We start from the raw sequence: 19,960 nt of genomic DNA on the forward strand, positions 1-19,960 counted from the left end.
TGCTGTGTTGATGGATGAGCTGGTAATTGGACAATAAAGTACTATCTTATCTTATCTTATCTTTGATCAAACTGACTCCAATGCAACAAGGAAAGCAACCTCAGTGACTTTTCTGTAACTTTTAAAATGGACTCAGGCGAAACTGTCTGACTCTGCACTCTTTTAGGAAATCATGGACCTCCCATCCTTCCCTCTGAAGAGAAGTGGGATGATCCTGAGACTGTATAGAAATTGAATATTCAAAAGAAATACTCAGATATTTTGTGGTTGTGAGACCCGTACGGATATATCAGCCTGTCTGTCTCAGTTCAAGGAAATCACAGCAGGGGGCGCTTTTTTCAAGACGATGTAATAAAAAGTCTTTCAATTGGTCATTTAGTTCCCAAACGCAGTTAATAGGCAGGGAAGAATGTGGACACTTTGTAGAGAGTCAGATTTGTCAAGAGTGGAGGTACATGGTCTACAGGTTATACAGGCTTTAGAGCAACATACGTGTCCATCCAGACAGGAAATGACCTTACACGCCTCAGTAAGACAATTCCAAACCACATTCTGGGCTTCTTTGCTACTTTCTATCTTGAGTGCATGTCCTCATGATATCACATCATAGTTTTGGTTTTGTTATAAGTTGTTTCTGTTAACGATGCACCCGAGGAAAGTTCAAGGTTAATGTCACGGCTGGTTTTATGTCCCCAGCAGGTTTGTGGACACAAAACCCGTGTGTGGTCATTCCCTTTTATTTCATTGTATCTCCAGGCTGAGGTAAACTCATCAGTCATTAACTCAGCTTCAGGATTCTTTGTCCAAACAAGGTCGGAGGTCATAAACCCGATGACTCGAGATGTAAAAAAAGACACACATGAAGGCAGAGGGAGTACTTTGTAATAAATGACAGTTTATTATAAAGATTACAATCTGTTTGTTGCGCTTCAGAGCTCATCCGTTGTCATCGTGTGCTCTTCAGTTTTTAGAAAAGGGAAGAAAATAAAACTACAAGTACACACACGCCACTCACTCCAGAAGAAACTACAAACATCCTGTAAAAAGAGGAAGCTAGAAAGGAGGAAAAGAAGGGAGGAAAAGAGGGAGGGTAACCATAAAACCATTATAATCAGGTGAATATGAGGAGCAGGAAGGTTTCACACGCAGGTTAGAAAGACAGGATTCTCAGCCAATCAGCAGGAAGCTGAGGCGGTATCATGGTGAAGGCATTTTTTAATCGCGATAATATTTTCAGGTATCCAGTGGCAGCCGTTTGGGGTCTTTATTTCGACTTTTCTTATGATCTTACTCGTTCTTTGACGCCCCTTTCACCGCTGTAAATACTCGCACTGAGATGCCGGTTTGTGCCTGTCTCTCAAACTATGATTGCTTTCAATTAGCAGCAGCAAAAGAAGCCTTTACTGAAGGCGTTCACTGAAGTGAAGTAATAATATCTTTCTGTCTAACCCGGCTGTGTAAAATACTTGATTCTGATTGGTCGAAACTCAAAACACCAGTAATTATGTCTTAATTTACAAAAACCAAAAGCAACGCCAAGGACGACCTGATCGCAAGTAACTGTGATAAAAATGTTTCTCAGGCTGCCCACAAAGTTGGGAAGTAAAACAGTTAGCGCGCAAAGATATGGGAGTTGGATCCAAACCGTATCTAATAATATAAGTAGAGCAACGTCCTGTCCTGTCCTGTCCTGCAATCCAGGCACCACCAACAGAGCTAGTCAGAGCATCTCGTAGTTGGCGTTAGTGAATAACTTACACAATTTCGTAGGTAATAGGTAAAGGTCTGTAGATTGAATCATCTATCGCTAGCAAACCTCTTCCTTTAGCTAGCTTACTGCTCTGATTTATTAGCATAAATGCTACGGCAGCTTGTTTGAGTGTTGCTGCTCGGATTACTTGAGGACTTTTTGCACAAAGACACAAAATTTCAGTGGTCTTAGATAAATATTTTTCAACATAAAGACTTCTTGCAATGATCTCAGTTGGCAAGCGGAAGAACAAGCTAGCTAGCTTCTGGATTTAGCGAGTGGTAATGACGCTTCGCTGATCCTTCACAAGGTAGTTTTGGAGACCCGTCACTTTGACAATCAAAATAACTCTGAAGAAATAAACTCACCTTTAATAAGGGAGCATTGATATTAGTTTTGCTCTTTATAGCTTTACTGTTTTGTCGTCATTTTAGCAACAACAACGTCAGAGGTTGTAAATTCAAAATGATGTGATTTTTATGATCTGATACAAAACCTTTGATGGTTGCGTTTCTGATTGGCTGAGAAATCCATCAACAAAAGGAACGACCTCTCGTCCGTATCAAAGGGATTCCCAGCGGGGACCTGAGGTCGGAGGTTCAGAGGTCACATGACCTCCCCGTTAAATGACTTTCAGTTTTTACTCTGCAGAGAGACCGACGACCCACGTCACACTCTGTGGATGACTCTGTACAGTAGACTATAGTCCTTTATAATATATACTATACATACAGCGTGATAGATGTGATATTCACCCAGTGTAAACAGCTTCACAGGCACTTTATCTCTAAAAGTCAGACAGGATTTGTTAGGTGTGTAGGTAGGTGTGATGTTTTCCCTGGTTTGTACGAGCCCTTAGTCTTTAAAGCATCAGTTTGCTTTGACTCATTTAGCAGCGTCTAAAAACTATCATCACTTTTCCAAACTATCAACCTGATACTTGGTCAAACTTCATGAAGCGATTGGAAATTTAAGTTAAGTCACTGTTTCAAAAATATGGAAAAATAAAACTTGATGTTTACATCTTTATGGGAGAATCAACATCTGTTATTAGTCTAATTCAGGGGTGGCCAACCTGTGACTCGCGAGCCACATATGTGGCTCTTTGCCTTTCGTTGTGCGGCTCTTTGATCCATTCATTAAAAAAAAAAAAAAATATATATATATATATATATATATACACACACATATATATATATATATATATATATATATATATATATATATATATATATATATATATATTGTTTTATCAGTAGTGGTGCTGATTAATTTGAAATATTGATATGTTGATGCCAACGCTGGGATCAGTATTGATTAATTCTTGGGCGATGAGATTGATACTTAAGTTTCAGTTTCTTTTCTCTACATGTGCTCCCCATAACTGCCCATGTGCTCATAGTTATCTAGTTATATAGATAGATAGATAGATAGATAGATAGATAGATAGATAGATAGATAGATAGATAGATAGATAGATAGATAGATAGATGGATAGAAAAATAGAAAGATAGATAGATAGATAGATAGATAGATAGATAGATAGATAGATAGATAGATAGATAGATGGATAGAAAAATAGAAAGATAGATAGATAGATGTACTGATTTTTATTTCAAGTCATTTAGTTTATGTGTGAGAGGAAGTGTGTGCGTAAGACCACGTGTGTGATGTGGCTCTTTGTAGTACCACAGTAATTTTTGTGGCTCTTGGTCTCGGACTGGTTGGCCACCCCTGGTCTAATTGGACCAAGTGGCAACCTCTGATATGAAAGCACAACTCCACTTCCTTGCTTTGCAGATTTTCTAGAAGTTTGGCAAGATTTGTGTTACTTTCAGTTGGAAAACATACAACTTCAATTTTCCAAGGAATACACTCTTTTTACACTAAAAACAGCAGTTATTATCAGTGAAAAGTGGCATTAATCAGGTTGAATTATTGAGATTATGTGGGGGTTTTTTAACTCATTAACAGTTGAATGAAAATCGCAGATGTGTAGCTGTGTACAAGGGGTGAATATCACCTATAAGGATAAATATCTACAAACTACAGCCTACCAAAATATTACTATATGTATTTATTGTTTACTATACTTTATATATATTACACTATAGCTACATGACTCTACCATAATATATATTATACAGACTATAAAGTCTACTGTAATGTGCTGTATATAGACTTTACATTCTTTACCATTGTGCACTGCCAGGAGCAGGTATAAAACTTTACGCAGAAAAGGGCACCATAAACTTGTACAACTTTGGGATTTATGATTGCGGCTCGGCGTCTTAGTCAGAGGAAACTCTGGATAAATGCAGTCGATTTCTTTTTCACGGAGACAGGCACTGTAACATTGATTGTGCTTCAGAGGGGAATCAGGAGGAGGGACTGTCACATGTAAGGTAGGTGATAGTTTTGTACAAATTTTACTCTTCGGAATTGTTGAAAGTTGTTAAAAATCACTGAAAGTTTTAAAAGTTCTAAAAAATAAAAATACACCTTCCTGTAAATTCATAGATATAATAGGATTTTTCATGTATTTTCTTGCAATTTTATGAAACAAATAAAGCAAGTAATGTATACAACAAGATATATATCCTTTTTTGTTTTACCAGCAGTTAGCATCAGCAGTCTTTAGCGTTAGCTTATAACACATTCCAACACTACTTTCTTCAAAACTTGGCTGGACTGAGTGTTGAGTTGTCGCATACTGTGAGATAAAACTTATTGAAGGTGTGTATTTTTCATTTTAATAAACTGTAATAGATGTTTTGTCTTTATGCTAAGTTAGGCTAACTCAAATTCTGTTTATGCATGCTTAGAGAAATTTGTGTTGTGTTTCAGAGTTGTACCCACAAAACTTGTGATACTTGTTTGGTTACACCTGTTTTTGTAAGTCAAAAATGAATTGCTAACCATAGCGTAACAAGCTAGGTCAGTAGCATGGGAAGGGTTTTATCCATAAAGTGCATCAGCTAGCATGGCTGTTGGCTAGCAATTCAGCTTGATGTCAGTCTTCTGTTTTTGATATAGGGCTGACTTTTTAAAAACAATGTGACACACTTCACTTGTTTTTGTTTTGTGAAACATGTGTCCTTAAAATCAGGTATTGATTAGCTATATTTGTTAGCTAGCTAGTTAGCTAGCTAGCTGTAAATACCAGGGCTTGTGAAGCTTTGTGAGACAGGATCATAGACTGTAGTCTAGAGTGAAGCCCAAATGTTTAGAGCTCTCCTATTGCCTTGCAGCAGTATGGGTCATAAGCCCCGCCTCCTCCATTTAAACAGATGGGACATGGGTCATACTAAAAGACTAAATCACATGTCAAATACTTTTTTCTCAAGCATGGTAACTGTCATTATAGCTAAGTCTTACCGTGCTATTTTATGTCCAAATGTTTGTTTTATTACAATTTTCATTTAAGTTGAAAAATGGTGTGACACCATGCCTGGCGGTAACAAACGAGGCTCAGGAAGCAAATTACAGAGAAATGTCTCTGAAGTATCCATTGATGTGAGTGTCTGCTTCAAACTTACAAAAATCTGTATTAAAAGTGTGTTTTGGTTAGAGGAAGAGGAGTAGCTTCAATATCCTGGTTCTGAGAGCCAATTACTACTTAGACTCCAAATGGCCAAGATGTCAAATGTGGGCTCATTTTTGGCTTCAGTTTTGTGCAAAGAGAGGAAATGAAGATGCATCGTCCATCACTATATACAGTCAAACACTTTCAGCTGTTACTGTTGCCATTACTATCATAACTACATTTTTAATCTGTTATGGCCTCTGGGATATCTGGTTTTGGTCTGGAGGAAACTCCATATATGGCAGGGATGGAATCCCTAATATGGCAAGGAAGGAACTCCATATATGGCCTGTTCTTTGTGATTACTCTATGACAGTTATGGCATAAAGAGCCAAACTGAATTTACTAATTGAGAAAGAAAACACTACAGATTAAGTTTTAGGGGGTTAACCTAAGAGTTTCAGGTGTTAGTATGATGAGAGTATAGAAGGGGAAGGAGAAAGGTAATTTCTGTACAGATGGCTTTAAACAGATAGCACCATGTACAGTAAGCCCTCGATAAGCAGGTTAGAAACCAGAGAGGTTTACAGTTGGAGCTCTGCTGCAGCTCTCCCTGAAACACACTGCACATCAGCACAAAGTCACACTCATTGACAAATCATTATGAATTCCAAAACATCACTGAAACGATCTGGAAAGTTCAACTCATTGTCAAATCATAAGAAACTCAAAATCATTACCCAAACTAGTATAAACTCTGTAAGTCATCACCATCACATCATTATTATTATTATTACTTGTTATTAATAAATTCTAAATGATCCGTATTGAGAAATAAACACAAATTCTTCATGAGCGATATTTGGAAAATAAAAGTACATTCTCTCAAAGGATGGAGAAACACCCTCAGCTTATCTCCTGTTGTTAATTGGCTCGCTAATCGTTCTAGCCAAAGACCCACCAAACTCACCCGGGGGAAGCAGAATGGCACAAAGAGAAGAACCCGTCTCGTGTTTGATTTAAGTTGTCAGATCAGCTCTTTGATCAATGTCCCATCAACTGTTAAGATCAGCAGAACAGCTCTGTATCCAGCTGAAATTAGCTTAGCATGCTAATAAAATGTTGAATATTTGCATAATTTCATGGGGACCTTGGCTAAAGCCTAAGTTGTGGTAAAGATAAAAAGTTTTCATGGGAGGCTCACCAAATTTAGAAGTACCGACCCATGGATCAGAGGGTGAGTTGGTAATAGCCCAGTGGTCGATAACCATGAATTCCTTCTTTCAGCCTCAGCAATGTGACTCTGATGGTAAATACCATTGGTTATCTGACTGTCAATTGATTGATCAACATCTACTTTGCAAGAATAAGTAAATTAGAGCAAGTGTGGCTCGACAGCCTTTTTCGAATGCTTAAAAACTCAGATATTTCATAGCCAGGCAAGATTCCTCTGACTTGTTTTGTCAAGCTTTTGGGAATTTAGAGATTTGCAGAAATCGGTTTTGGAAAGTGGTTAAAACTTAATGTAATATTGAAGTTTAAGTCAAAAACCTAGCGGAAAATAAATGCAGTGCTTCCACCAAGTAAAAAAAGACTATTCCTTGGGCATTTGTGGGCTTGAACTTCTTGTAAAACAGCTTCTTTACAACACAAGAAGTGAAATCACTAAGGAACATTGTCCCTAGATGACCCTAAAAAAGCTATTTCAAGTTAAACTCCAGGAACTTAAACTGGCAAGACCAAACTATAATTCAAACTGGATACAGACCTTGGTGCTTCAAGTGCTTTTGGGCTGATCAAAGAGCTGATTCGCCCAAAATGTCAACAAGACCAATCAGAGAGCTGGGCTCCATGTTGGTAAAAAGTTCTAGAGATAGAGTCAGTGCTAAGATTTCCTAGTCAGAGAGATGGCCTAGTGTTATGAGGTCACAGTTCAGGATGTCTAGAGGTTAGGGGTCAGAGGTGAGGGGTCAAGTGGGACCATCCACCAGCTGTCTAAGTGCCCTCTCGATGTTGATTCGATGTCCCAACCTGGTGACGCCCAATTCCACGTAGTCGTCTTTGGTGAGGGCAGGGAGATGGGAGCCTTCGATCTCGTGCTCCTGGAAGCGCTGACGGTGTTCGGCCAGGCCGATGCTCTCCAGCCAATCACCTACATCATATTTATTCCACAAGTTGAGGGGCCGCTGCCTCCATGGCCGAAGGGCCAACAAGGGCCCACTAAGGACGGGGGAGGGGCATGGAGAGGCATGAGGGGAAGGTGAGGGTGAACGGGACCTGGTTCTTGCACTGGCACTTCGCATCACAAAACGGACTTCCTTCGGTTCTGAGGGGAGACTTAGACTGGACGACTTCAGGATGGTTAAACCTCGACCCGAGCTCAAGTCTGGCCTTTCAGAACCAGAGGAAGTGTGCCCCAAAGGCCTTTCAGATGGGGAGGGAGAAGGGGACGGGCTCCGGCGGGTGACAGGGTAGCGGCTTCCTGGTCGGACTGTGTAGCTGGCTCCAAATCCTCGCTGGGAAATGGTGTGGAGTTCACCAAGACTGGAGAACAACCTATGGCACAATAAAGGATATATAAATGACACAAACATGCCACAGTTATCTACAGACATGTCTCCCTTCAAGTCTGAGCCAGTATGAAATCTAGGGGTTGTCAAACTTCAGCTTTTCAAAGTAGACGTCAGCACATTCCTTGCACTACTTCTTCAACTTCCTTTGTTTACTCTTAAGTCCAGAAATGGGCACAACAAGCATCATCCCCACAACAGCACCATGCTAACCACATGTGAAGGAGTACAAAGCTTTACACATAGCATCACGTTAGTAAAAGACACTCTATTTGAGGCAATGTGTTTACCAAATGGTAAAATAACAGCTTTTGATTCAGGGTTGATTGGACAGAGATGTCAAGGATTTAGTTGTTAGACATCTGGGAAGACGGTGCATCTTAGTTTGTTGTTAGCAGATAAGAATTATCTGTTAGCAATAACGACGAATGTTTACCAGAGACAAAAACCTACGATTTACTCTCTCCACTGCCCACACATCTGGAATAACACAAACAACAGACTCTGTTACCAATCCATCACGCAAACACACAAAGATGGACTCTCAAGAAGTAGGAAGTATACGAGGTGAGTTAAAGTACCTGGCACCTCCTACTGGTGACCTCCGCCCTGGATCCAGGGGACTCGGCTCCTCCCCCAGAGAGTGACTGTCTTTGTTGAGCAACTGCAGCCGATTAGCAAGATCCAATCCAGACCCTGCCCTACCGCTCAGCTCCAGCGCCGATGCCGACCTGTTCGACAAATCCACAGCCGAACTCGACCCCTGACCTCCGAGTGCTGCAGGACGGCCAACCTCCTCCGGGCCGAGGCATCTCCGCTCATCCACCACCCGGTCGTCCCCGCCGCCCCACAGCTTTGACCGCCTCTGGAATAGATAACGCGGCTGTCTGCCACCGCTGGTAGGGGAGGAGCACAGCGGAGAGGAAGGGGAGGAACAGGACGCAGCCATGGGGAGGAGCTCGCTGTCTGATGATTGCTTTAGCAGTGGGTCCCGGAGTGCAGAGCGGCCCCGACCGATAGGAGAACGAAGGCGTGGCTTGAGAGCGATTGGGGAGGTGGCAGGGGAAGAAGGGGAAGGTTGGGTAGCAGGAGGAGAGGTAGGGGAAGAAGGAGCTGGAGGCGAGGCCAAGGTTATGGATGGAGGGAGTGAGCTAGGGGAAGTGCTTTCAATGAGGCGTTCTTCACCTCCTTCCTCTTCATCTCCTCGTCTACCAAGGGAGTCAGGACCCTCTCCTCCCCCTCCCTCCCCAACCCGCCGGGAAAACAAAGTGAGGGAGGATGGAGGTGGGAGGGCAGGAGGGCTGGCAAAGGCTGCAGGAGGAGTTACCAGGCCAATTCTACGGAGCTCCTCTCTTGTTTCCTCATCGCTGGATGACAGCAGAGCTGGAGGGAGAGTAACCGTGTAAGTCCCGCCCTCCTCCTCCGAGCTGCCCACCGTGAGACTTCTCCGTCTGTCAATCAGGGAAGGGTGAGACTCATTGGCTAGGGTTGGCAAAGGAGTGGGTCTCCAACGCTCTGGGGATGGCCCGGCAGGGGATGTGACACCTCCCTCTGTTTCTGGACGCTCCACCTGTCCATCAGGGAATAACGGTGGAGTAATTCGTTTGTGCCTCAGCTCAGGACTGGTCTGGGGAGTGGTGCGCTTGGTTCGCTGCTCAGGGCTCGTCTGAGGTGTGGTGCGTTTGGATCTCGGCTCAGGACTGCTCTGTGGAGTGGGAATAGGAGTGCGCTTGTGTCTTCCCTCTGGGCTTGCAGCTGGGGTGGGGATCGGTGTGGTGGATGCAGAAACATGTTTAAGTCGTGGCTCTGGGCTTGGTGTGCGAGCTGTGAGGGCTCGCTCTCGAGCAGCAAGGGCCAGGGCAAGCGGAGATGAAGGGTCTAAGGAGAGAAGAGAAAATCAAACTTGACATCTAATTGACCTTTGACCAGTGAAATACCAGAATATTTTATCATTAGTCCCTCCAAATGTTTGGAGAGACCTAAAAACTCTGTCTTGGATACTCTTCTATCATGTGAGGTACCTCAAGTCCTCGTTCTTGTTGCCCCTCTACTTTTTCAAGATGTCCTCTTGTTTTGCATGGTGAGTCAAGCCTGCATGTTTAGCCCCGTTTCCACCAAGCAGTTCAGTTCGGTTCATCTTGGCACGGCACGCATTTTACGGCGTTTCTACTGACTAATCCTGGGACAGATCCCCAAATCACCGAGACGAGCCGTCCCACTTTTTGGGACCCTTTGTATAAAAGAGCTACATGCCAATCACAAAGAAGACGAAATGCTGGATGTCTTACATCATTGCTCTTTGTTTACTGTACCCTTAGGGGAGTACACTGTGTCGAGCTGCTATGGCGTCACCCTATTATATTACTGATTATGTCGGCATCCAGCTTACACGCCGCCTACTACGAGGGGGGCACGGTTGGCTGTGGAAACAAGAACAGGACCAGGCTTAACCGAGCCAACCCGTACCAAACCGTACTGATCTAAACCGGACTGCTTGGTGGAAACTGGGCCTTCATCCCTGTCTTTGTGGAGTACCTCAAGGTTCTGTCCTGGATCCTACCCAATTTTTAGGGTACTTGTGGATTCTGGCCATGGTACGCTTTCCTCTTGTAGTATACCTCCAAACTAAAGGTGCCTTGTAAGATGCACCATTAGTCCTCTTTATGTTGTTTAGTACCTCAAGAGCCTGTCCTTTATTTTTCTTCAGGAGAAGTGGTAGTTAAGTACCTTAGGGTAACAACAGTGTGTCTAAATCCTGTCCTACTGTGAGGGGTAACAGGACTTTCAAAAGTAGGTCCTTCTCTCTGGTCTACCTTGAGTTTCTGTCTTTAGACCTCCTTTAAACATTTTTGGAGAACCCATGGGCTCTGTTCTAGGTCTTCCTCTATAAACAAAGTACCCTGACCTCGGTTTAAGGAACGCTATTCTCAACAAGCATCTTTAGGCTGACTTCAAGCTCAACTTTTTGGTAGTAGAACTCAAGGATGTGCGTACTTTTAAGTTGTGGGGTACCACAAGGATCTGTCCTTGGTCCTCCTTTTTTGACAGATACCATAGGAAGGTAAAGAGGGATTATCAGTCTACATCATCATAAAGATCTGTGACTCTGATGGTAAATACCATCATCATCTTGACCCGAAAAGCAGCGTTTAGCTTCAGACAAGTTAGCATTTCTTAAACACTAAATTCAACCTGTTATCAGCATAAAAGTGTACGGTTGTTTTGTGGTTGGTTTTTAGAAACGATACTATACAACAGAGGCAACGTCTATCAAGTTTGACCGTCACAGAGCAACTGGTGCTAATTAATAGCGACCATGCTAAGTGGTGACTCTCAGCCAACAGCATCAGTGATTAACAACCGAGAGTCACCAGTTAACACGGTCACACTTTACATTGAAAGACCAGCAACGTCTGCGGGTGAATAATTAACTCTGGACGTAGTTTTCTGGTTCTTCTATAATGAACCTGGTCTCAAAATCAGCAGTCTGTGAGGGTTTCTGATTTATTGACACATGTTTGCGTCCTGGTCTGTCACAGTCTGGTAAGTGTTGACAGATAATGCAGTCATGAGCATCGAGTGACAGTTGTGTGTTTCATTTCCTCTCTGGCTTAAAATGTCTGTCCACTTAATATCTGTTCACTTGCTGATCTCTTCTGTATACTCACTGCTATTTCACAAACCTGGGAGCCGTTTACCATCCGTATAAGTGGTGATATACTCCGCAGTGCTTCTGCACCCAAGTTGCGAGTTGAACAAATAATTCCTCTACAGGATTTCCCTTTACTACGTGAGGTATCCCAAAGCTTGACCTCTGAATATTTCTTTGATCATGCTTCTTCAAAGACTGACCTAGAGGTTTCCCCGTCAGAGGGTGGAGGAAAGTGTGAGGTGTCGGCGAGGGCGACAGGACCGGGGCTGGTGGAGGAAGCTCTCCCAGGTCGTCCATGGAGTGGCTCTGAGTCAGGAGGGGTGGGACTTGGTTTTCTGACCCAGATCCCTCTACGGACAGGAAGAGAGACGACCTGCGGCCCTGAACCCGAGCACGCTCTGAGAGCACCTGCTGCTGGTACAGCTCCGCCCTGCTGGGGCTACAGGGGATGTCTAATTTGGACGGATCGTGATCTTTGATCCCGAGTCCTGAAGGAAGAAAAGAAAGAAAGAGGAGTCAGACTTTTAGGAGTGATGATGGTGAGTTTATAGATGAGAATCAAGGCTCTGAAGCTCCAAAAAGAGAAGTGGAATTTGAGCTAGCAATGTGATGTACGTCATAAATCTCTAAATAAATCAAACACATGTAAGGAGATACTTCAGAGAGGGAATAGGTCTGAGCGATTCTAACCCTGCTCTTCAACAGGTAGCTGCTTCAACAAAGGTGACTTCCTCCTCTGTGGCTTGGAGGGCGGAGCCTGCTGTCCCACATTAGCGTAAGGGTTTTCTATTGGCCTCCCCCGGCGGCGTGACAGGGGTGAGTGACCGAGAGCTGGGCTAGTGCTGTGGAGGGACAAGGTGGAGGTGTGTGTGGCGGTGTGAAGCGTGTGCGTGGCTGTGTGCGTGGCAGTGTGCAGCGTGTGCGTGGCGGCGTGACCGTCAGTTTGGAGCTGCGGCGGCATGTCCTGCAGGATGATCATTGACCTCGCCTTCCTCTGCCGCTCGGCGTGGGCGTGGCTTCTTGACGGCGTGTCAGAGAGCTCCTGGAGTCTTGGCTCAGTCCCTGGTTTGAAACTGGAGCGGGTTAGCCCGTCCCCTCTCGCTGGGGGAGGGGGAGGGAGGAAGGAGGGAGGAGGGCCGGAGTCGAGGATGAAGATTGAGGAAGTGGAGGAGGCAGAGGGGGGAGGGGGTGGAGCTGTTTGAGGAGGAGGAGGGATGAAGCTGTCGGTGAGTGATGAGCTCCGAGGGAAGCGACTCTCGTTGATCAGAGCCGTGATCCTGTCGTCCTCCGGCGTGCCTGTCGGGAAAGACAAGTGATAAACGTCAGTTAAAGGTCCCGTATTATAGCAGATGTTATAGCTTTTTCTCAGTGTCCCCCCTGTCTCTGTGTTAGCTTCAGGATGCTAACTTTAGCTGCAGTTAGCCTGTTGTTTTAGCCTGTAATGTTATGGTAAACGAGCTTCTCTGTTTTCTAAACATTGTGCACTCGGAGCTCGTGGCGCCGCTCTCAGTGACGCTGAAGAGCGGGGCGGTATCAGCGGTGGCTCATTTACATATGAAGGCCACGCCCACTAAATCAGAGCGTTCTGAACAGAGGGGCTATGAGAGCCTGGAAACAATGCTGCTGTGCTAGATTTATTGGCTTTTTGGACCAAAACATGTTACTACCATTTCATGAAGACATCAATGATCCAGATTAAACTGCAGAAAAGGAGCAGGATATGGGAGCTTTAAGACGATCTTTACTTAAAAGGGTCATAAAATTAAATCTTCTAAATTTTAACTTGGGACTTAAAAACTCATATGGGTCGATCCAAGTGGTAGAAAAAACTCTTGTATCTGTCTCACCAAAGCTTTTGGTTCTGGACATTCCTCTGGGCAGAGCCATGGTGCTCTTCTCTGGAGCTGATGGAGGAACGAGACCCTGACGCTCAAACAAGGACTGAAACACACAGACAAACAGGAAGTTTAAACCTGAAAATCCTTCTCCAAAGAAGTCTAACGTCTGACTTTGTCTCACATTAATCTCAGCCTGTGTGATGCGGCGGCTCGTCGGCCTTTGTTTCACCGTCGCCGCTCTGAAGTCGTCTGCCGGTCGGGCCCTCAGAACAACTTCCTGTTGACCGGCTAACATCTCGTCCAGTTTCTCTGAAACGGGGAGACACAGGACAAACGAGGTCAAGAAAACAATAAACAATGCTTCAGCGTGAACTCGTGGCAAGACAACACGACCACAGAAACAACATGACACCAACTGTGAAACCTGTGACACCAAGGCAAAATACGACATCAGTTAGCAGGGCCGTAGCATGACTGAGACATAACGCCAGTGCTATAAAGTGTCTTTTCTTTTTTTTAGATGTCAGACTTTCTTTGAATCAAAAACAGTTTCAGGAAGGCATTTATACCTCCCTTGTGTTCTTAACTGTTTATTTCCAAGTCACTGCCGTCATCTAATACTAAAAATTAATCACAAAATGTTGATGATTTTGCCACAAAATGCAATATAAATCTATAAATTATCCTTTAATTTAGGTAAAAGTCCTTATAAAATATCTGAAAACTTTTTCTGTTGTTGGCTACAGACTGTATTAAAAACCCCGATCAAAATAACCGCTTTACAAAATTGAAGCCAAAATGTGAAGAGCTCCCCCTTGTGGCTGGCTGCAGCACTGGTCATAAAGTGTTCACCCTCCATATAAACAGACATAACGGGTCAAACTTAAAAAATAAATGAATAAAAATTAATCAAACATGGTTTTGTCAAAAAAGTTAGTTCATAATTTTGGGGGATTTATACCCATGTGTTAATTTCGATGCTTTATAAAAAAGAGTGAAAATAACTAGAAAATATCTGAAAACTTTTTCTGTTGTTGTATTAAAACCACTATCAAAATAACCACTTTACAAAATTGAAGCCAAAACATTAAGAGCTCCCCCTTATGGCTGGCTGCAGCACCTGTCATTTAAACAGATATAACATGGGTTAAACTAAAAATAACAAACAAAAGTTAATCAGATATGTCACCAAATTAGTTCTTATATTTTAATTTTGATGTTTAAAAAAAAAGGTGATAGTGATAGTGACTATTTTGGCTTCACTTTTGCTAAACAGGAAAATGTGGCGATGTGTCGTCCATCTTTAAATGCTGTTAAGGTTGTGTTTTTTCGTCAGCTACGGCCCGCGCTGCTACATCGATGCATACACCACTTAAAAACACACACCACTGAAACATCATGACATCACTATGACATCATGCCATGAGGCAAACTCGATATCATCCCCGCAGTCTGACATCACGACACTAAGATCACATTTAAAACTGAAACACCGTCCACCATCAGCATCATGTGACTCACCGATGCGTCTCCTCCTGGCTGCAGACAAAGCAAAGGTCAACAACACACACTCCTACAGTTTGACTATACTCTGTGTTTGGTTTGTGTGTGTGTGTGTGTGGATGTGGGTGTGTGAGGGACAGAGAGTGTGTGTGTGTGTGTTTGCTTTACCTATCTCCTCCAGGTCAGCTGTCATGGACTTGGATCGCAGAGTCAGCGAGGTGCTGGGGGCTCGTTTTGGAGGGGGCGGAGCTACAGGGAAAGAGCCAATTGGATCAAAGGTTTAAGGATACAAGACCCTTTAGTCTTTACATCTTTATTGTACCTTAGCATAAAATTATTTAAAATTATAGCAAAAATCATATTTACCTTTCTTAAAGTTGCAAGTGAAAATAATTTTCATTTAATTATTCTTATTAAGATTTTATTTAAACACATAAATAGCAGTCTAGAGGACTTAAGAAATAAAGCATAAAAAGTTAAATTTATACTAAATACTAAAGAAAACAAAGGAACATCATTTAAAACTTTAAGATCTTTAAAATTGTGAAAAAATACAGAAAAATCTTGTTATTTTTTCTTAAACTCCATTTGAATCGACCAAAATCCAAATTTAACTTTTGGTGATACACGACTCAAAGTGCGAAAATCTGACCCCCAAAAATCAGTTTGATTTTTGATAGAGAATTCCAGAATTATCAATTCAGGTTCCAGAATTATAAACTCCAGAATTCCGGAATTCTAAATTCCAGAATTCAGGAATTATCCGAAAAATGAAAAAAGTGATATGAATGATATCATTAATTAAAACATGTTTTTGCACCTTTCTTTCTGATCAGGTTTGTTTCAGATTTTCTGGAAACCGAGACGACCTTCATCAGCAGCCGGCTTCCTCCCTGACGGATCAGAGAGACCACCTGCCGGTGACCCACCTTCACCACGTCGGTACCGTTAACCTGCACAGAGACAGACAGATGAGTACAGGTGATGACGGGGACCTGTTTCCACCAAGTGGTCCGGTATGTATCAGTACAGATTGGTACGGATCGGTCAAGTCTGATCCTGTTTGTGTTTCCACAGCCAGCCGTGCCCTTCTTGGTCGGCAGCCGATAACCACATTAGCTACGTAAAAGCATGATGGCATAGCAGCACTACATAGTGTACCTCACTAAAAAATCCAACGAAGAAGAAAAATGTGACAAAGTTTTGTTTCGACAGCAGTTTCACGGTGTTGGTGACGCCAGTTTCCAAACAAACCATCAGTTATTCTCATCAAATCTATTGGAGATCTAAACATATCAGAGTTATGTGTTGTTCTTTATTACCGCTGTTGCACAGGAAGTGACCATTCTTTCAACCAATCAACGGACTTCAGTGTTTCTAGCTCCACCTTCTGGGATTGGATCAGTATGTCTGGCACCCAAACGGAAGGCTACCAAAAAATGGGACAGTACGGATCGGTAATTTGGGGACCTGTTCCAGTTTCAGACAAAGGAAATGCCACTAAATGCATGCTGTACCGAGACAAACCCAACTGAACCACTTGGTGGAAATGGGGCTTAAATTAGTTACCAAATATAATGACTGAGATTTCGTCCATCTCAACAACCAATCAAATCAAGAAGAAGTAGACTTCAAATTTGATCTCATTTAACCACAACAGTGGCGAGAAAACGACCTAGACTTGGTTTTAAGAGCTGCCGCTGACACCATGACACAATTCCTTTTCAATGTTCACATAAAAAAAACATATGAAGTAATTTAAAACAGATTTCATAACAAAGGGATGACCTCTATAAGAAAGTCTCCAGTCCGAAGCCCCGCCCTCCAAGCCACGCCCCCCTGGTCCACAGACTCCAGGTATTGCAGGGCTGGGAATGCAGGTGTGGGGGCGAACTCTTCAATGGGGGTCTCAGCTTTGAAACAGAAACAACAAAAAAAAAGATTTAAACTTAAAAAACAAATCAATTTTAATAACATGTTGCAGTTTCAGCTTTTGGTATGTGATCTTTATCTAATTTCTTAATGAAATAGTGTCTTTAAATAATTTACAAACCATCAAATTCAGTATTTTCCACAGTGCTCCAGCATTTTTTAAGTTCTGGATTGTGTGACCTAACAGTGAAGCGAGATAGATATACTGTCTCTTTTCAAATATTCTTAAAAATATAAAAAAAAATAAAACTAGAAAAAATATTTAAATAATAATTTTTATATATTTTTTAATTCATTTTAATAATAATTTTAAGTATTTTTAAATGTATTTTCATAATAATTTTTATACATTTTTAAATTATTTCAATAATAATAATGTAATATTTAAAAACTGCTAAATTCTTGTTGCAATGACGAATAAAGTTCTATTCTATTCTAAATTATGGGTTTAAATGAATCAGATACCTCTTTATCATTTTTTTCTTTTAGAATTTTTAGAAAAAAAAATAAAACTGATTTTCTGTTTGACCCTATAGGTGCCTCTGTAAACAGTAAAGTAGTATTTAAATCAATAAATCCGACGGATAAGCTCTTGTACTCAGATCTCTCACACACAGGATCCTTTAAGCAGCTCACTCCTCTGTTTCTACACATCATTAGACACATTTTCAGATTCAGAGTGTTTGCACAAACCACAGAGCTCTCCCACACGAATACTCCTCAACTCCTACAGAAACTCATCTTCAGTGAGAGAAAGTCCGCTCCTCGTTTTAAAATAAAAAACCCGCCTGATGCTGCTCTCATCATCTTTTCAGGGGAAGCGTGAGACTCGGAGGATTCTTATGAAACAGCGCAGCGAGGAGTTTTAAAGCTTTTCCTCTGAAGGCTTCACCGCGTCTTAAATATCTTTCTCTTTTCTTTACCCAACTCCTCCGAACACCCACCACTCCTCCATCAATCCATCCATCCATCCACGTTTCTACCTTTAGCTCCTCTGAGGACGAAGCCGAATCCTTCACTCTCCCTCTTCTGCAGCACGGCCGTCTTCTCCTCAATCACATAGTCGCTGAGAAAAATCAGAAAGGCACATTCACAGAGTTTAACTCAATATTCACAGGCTATGTGTGTTAAAATGATTCAAACATCACATTTAATTCATCACATTTCATGTACACATCAATAAAAGCTCAAATACGAGTCAAAGGAACAATTTAAAACTCAGAAAACAAGAGAAAATGTGAAGCTGCTTGATAAAACACCAGGATGTGAACCCTTCTTCTAGCCACCTGAGGTTGGGTGAGGAGTAAGCGACACACACTTTTAACAAGGTACATACACAGATGACGTCTGCAATAACCAGAAAGATTAACTCACCATAAACTTCAGTCGACTTTTCAAGCAAATGAAACCAAACAATTAAAAGGTTTTGCATATCTTCAGTGAAAAATGTGCTTGTTTGGACTCCAGGTAAAGCAAATAGAAAAGATAAAGGGACCTAGAGTGGAACCCTGAGGGACGCCACAACTTAAGTCCCATTTCCAGTGTTTTAATTTCATTGCGCCATGCATTTGGTGGCATTTCCTTCTGTGCTGTGATGTGACTCTGAATAAGACCAGAAGATTCTAGAAATGCCATTAAGTAAAAGGTATGATTGCGATTGGTTAAAAAAAAATACCTGTGTGCACTGCAAGACAACGCAAAAAACACTGGGAAAGAATGTGAAAATATATTTTAAAAAAAAGGTTACCAAAAAAGTTACTTTCTTTCATTTAAATCTAAAATCATGAATTATAATCATTAAAAAAGAAGGAGTCACAGAGTCAGCAAGAGAATTAAGTATTTTTCCAAAACCTTTTTGCTTACTAAATAAATTCCTTTTGCAATACTTTGATAAAAATTCGTACCATCATGTTTCTTTTACTCTAGTTCAAGGAGTTAATCAACTTGTTGTTAATGAGATAATGAAAATGATAAACTACTCTAAAACAGTGTTTCTCAACTTGTGGTCCGCGGACCAGTAGTGGTCCGCCAGTGCCCCCTAGTGGCCTGCAACAACCGCAAGTAAATAGTGTTTTTTTTAATGGAACATTCCAGAAAAAAGAGGGGGTGGGGGGTGTGTGCACAAATCGATAAAGTCTACAAAAATTGGTTCATTGGTTTATTTACTGAAATTAGGGAAAGCTCAGCAACTGCCATAACATTGTTTTTTTTAGAGCTGTCAAAATTTAAGCATTAATCAAATTAATCCCACTATAGCTATTAGTCTGATTAAAAATCTGCTGTGCAGAATGACACAAAATCCCTGAATCCCTTTTGAGCAGTTTGTTCAAGTAGATCTGAGTACAAAACAAATAAATAAAAACAAAAATAATAATTACATAAAGGAAAATGATAAACATTAATAAATAAACAAAAACAAAACTATTATTATTATTATTATTATTATTATTATCATTATAAATAATAATTAGTTTATGATTACAAAAATAAGTAAATCAATAAGTAAATCAATATGTAAAAAAGTAAATAAAATAAATAAATAAATACGTAAATAAATAAAAGTCAACCAACATAATGTATTATGCACAAACTGTTAAAGGTGTTTTATTCACTGGTTAAGTGTAAAAATATTTCCTCCTTCTTTGGGTCTGTTTGCTCATGCAAAATAATAACACATGAGTAATATCCACAGCAACCTTGCGATTAATCTGATTCTGTGTTTTAAATCTTTGACAGCACTTCTTAAAACTAAATTTAGTTCATTTGTAGTATTTAGATTGATAGATTGTATAGACTTAATTAAACCCAAGGGTAATGTTTGATTAATCATGATTAATCACAGAATAGACATGTGATTAACTAGGTCAATTTTTTTAATCACTTGACAGCACTTTTTTTTTATTTAAATTTAACTTTATTTAACTTAACATAACAGCAGCAAACACATAACCCAATCCACGAGAAAAACGCTTTTTAATTATTTAATTAAAAGAAGGTCTGAGCGGTGACACTGGATATATGTAAGTAGTGAGGCATAATTATGCATTTAGACGAAGTTTGATGAGTAATTTAATTAAATCTAAGTACTTAAGTATTTAAATACAGGAAATTTTAAGTATTATGGAATAATATATCAGTAATAAGTTATACTCAGATTTCCAGGTCCATTTTCTCCCTCATCCAAAAAAA

The 19,960-nt window shown here is 41.2% G+C and overlaps 1 protein-coding gene across 6 annotated transcripts in view; it reads right to left on the reverse strand.

Annotated features, from left to right (window-relative positions):
* Window positions 1–3,702: 3,702 nt before the first annotated feature.
* shank3b (SH3 and multiple ankyrin repeat domains 3b) overlaps window positions 3,703–19,960 on the reverse strand; it is a 58,723-nt gene continuing 42,465 nt past the window's right edge. For 4 of the 6 annotated variants that reach the window (XM_074698008.1, XM_074698007.1, XM_074698003.1 and 1 more), the window contains 11 exons: window positions 17,755–17,837; window positions 16,628–16,752; window positions 15,660–15,792; window positions 15,008–15,088; window positions 14,858–14,875; window positions 13,518–13,645; window positions 13,346–13,439; window positions 12,189–12,794; window positions 11,699–11,986; window positions 8,428–9,724; window positions 3,703–7,832 (listed from right to left, as the gene is read on the reverse strand). In XM_074698008.1, coding sequence (XP_074554109.1) covers window positions 7,247–7,832; window positions 8,428–9,724; window positions 11,699–11,986; window positions 12,189–12,794; window positions 13,346–13,439; window positions 13,518–13,645; window positions 14,858–14,875; window positions 15,008–15,088; window positions 15,660–15,792; window positions 16,628–16,752; window positions 17,755–17,837 — 3,439 coding nt within the window. In that variant the 3' untranslated portion in view covers window positions 3,703–7,246. The remainder of the gene's footprint in view (window positions 7,833–8,427; window positions 9,725–11,698; window positions 11,987–12,188; window positions 12,795–13,345; window positions 13,440–13,517; window positions 13,646–14,857; window positions 14,876–15,007; window positions 15,089–15,659; window positions 15,793–16,627; window positions 16,753–17,754; window positions 17,838–19,960) is intronic. The other 2 variants (XM_074698006.1, XM_074698009.1) reach the window with 1 other exon arrangement.

This window comes from Halichoeres trimaculatus, unplaced genomic scaffold (genome assembly GCF_033239565.1).
Source record: "Halichoeres trimaculatus isolate MK-OKI-2021-1 unplaced genomic scaffold, fHalTri1.1 fHalTri1_scaffold_21, whole genome shotgun sequence".
Classification (NCBI taxonomy): Eukaryota; Metazoa; Chordata; class Actinopteri; order Labriformes; family Labridae; genus Halichoeres; species Halichoeres trimaculatus.